Source organism: Mesitornis unicolor, unplaced genomic scaffold, assembly GCF_000695765.1.
Source record: "Mesitornis unicolor isolate BGI_N332 unplaced genomic scaffold, ASM69576v1 scaffold15257, whole genome shotgun sequence".
Taxonomy (NCBI): Eukaryota; Metazoa; Chordata; class Aves; order Mesitornithiformes; family Mesitornithidae; genus Mesitornis; species Mesitornis unicolor.
Window position 1 is genome coordinate 7,027 of NW_010194450.1, and position 1,284 is coordinate 8,310.

Sequence of the window (1,284 nt, forward strand, 5' to 3'; positions counted from 1 at the left end):
GGGTTTGGCCTGGGCGCCTGCAGCTAGGCCTAGTTTCCCAGGCCCGGCCCTTCTCTCTCCTTCCCTCAGAGGCTGTCATTCGCTGCCATGTCGGTCAATCCCATGGCCTACGAAGCGCAGTTCTTTGGCTTCACTCCCCAGACGTGCATGCTGCGCGTCTACATCGCCTTTCAGGACTACCTCTTCGAAATGATGCTGGTGGTGGAGAGCGTGATTCTGAAGAAGCTGGACGAGTCTCCCGGTTGTAAAATCAGCCACCTCCAAATCCGCAAAAGCACAGAGAAATTTCTTTGCTTCATGAAGGAGCACTTCGATAAACTCTTCAGTAAAATGGAAGAAGTGCTGCTGCAGCTGGTACTGAGCATCCCCCAGAACGTGCTGCTCCCCGAGGATAAGGCCCAGGAGCAGTACCCCTACAGCAAGGAACAATTCCAGGTACTCCAGGAGGAGATCCGGCAGCTGAAGCAGCAGTGCAGGGCTGAGGCAGCTGCTGGGCAGGCTCTGCGAGCAGAGCTGGAAGAACAGAAGGCTGTTCAGGCCGAGCTGGAGAAGATTTTGCAGTGGTTTGATGGGCTTGAGAATATCTGCAGGGAGAATGGGACTGGCAACTTCAATGAAAGTTTTGCATTCTTGATGCAGAACTGCAAGAAACTGCAAGATGTGCTGAAAGACGTCGAAGAGAAAAGCAATAAAATAAAGAAGCATGATCAGTTACTGTAATGGAAATTCTGAAAAGGCAACAAAAATAATTTAGACAGCTTGCTTAAAATGATATGGGCTTACCTTTCCAGAAGCATCTCCTCTAATCTCTTACCCCTCTAACCTTGCAAGGACCTAGACTAAAAACTGCTGAACTGTGCCGGTTTTCAGCCATTTAGCACCTCCCAAGGTGAGGTGCAGGGAGAGGGGAAAAAAACCTGTAAAAGGTAACTCTGGAACTGGTGATTGGGAATCAATTTGGGGTTGGGTAACTTGGCTGTCAAGGTACCTTCCTGACCTTAACTTTGAACACAATATAGCATTTGCTAATATTAAGGATTATTAAGAAGAAAAAGAAAAAAAAAAAGTGAATTTCAGAGTGATATCAGCCCTGAGGCAATGTTTCTATCAGTGAGGACAGGGGGACTCTGTTCTAGCTTCCCAAAGGAGCTGTGCTGTACAGGCACAAGCAACGTGATCTCCTTGGCCTACTTCAGCTTATGTCTTCTATAGATAAATATTTGTTTTGATTAGTGTTGTCCAGTGCCCTTTCTCTACTAAACAGCAATGTTGATTTTATTCCTG

The 1,284-nt window shown here is 47.1% G+C and overlaps 1 protein-coding gene across 1 annotated transcript; it reads left to right on the forward strand.

Moving 5' to 3' along the window:
* The first annotated feature begins 87 nt into the window (after window positions 1-87).
* Window positions 88-720, forward strand: MIS12 (MIS12 kinetochore complex component). The gene has a single exon (XM_010187808.1). The coding sequence runs from the start codon at window positions 88-90 to the stop codon at window positions 718-720; it is 633 nt and encodes a 210-aa protein (XP_010186110.1).
* Window positions 721-1,284: the final 564 nt, after the last annotated feature.

What these genes read in the sequence shown, in the direction of transcription:
- MIS12 (XM_010187808.1), top strand. Translation starts at nt 88, where the DNA reads ATGTCGGTCAATCCCATGGCCTACGAAGCGCAGTTCTTTGGCTTCACT.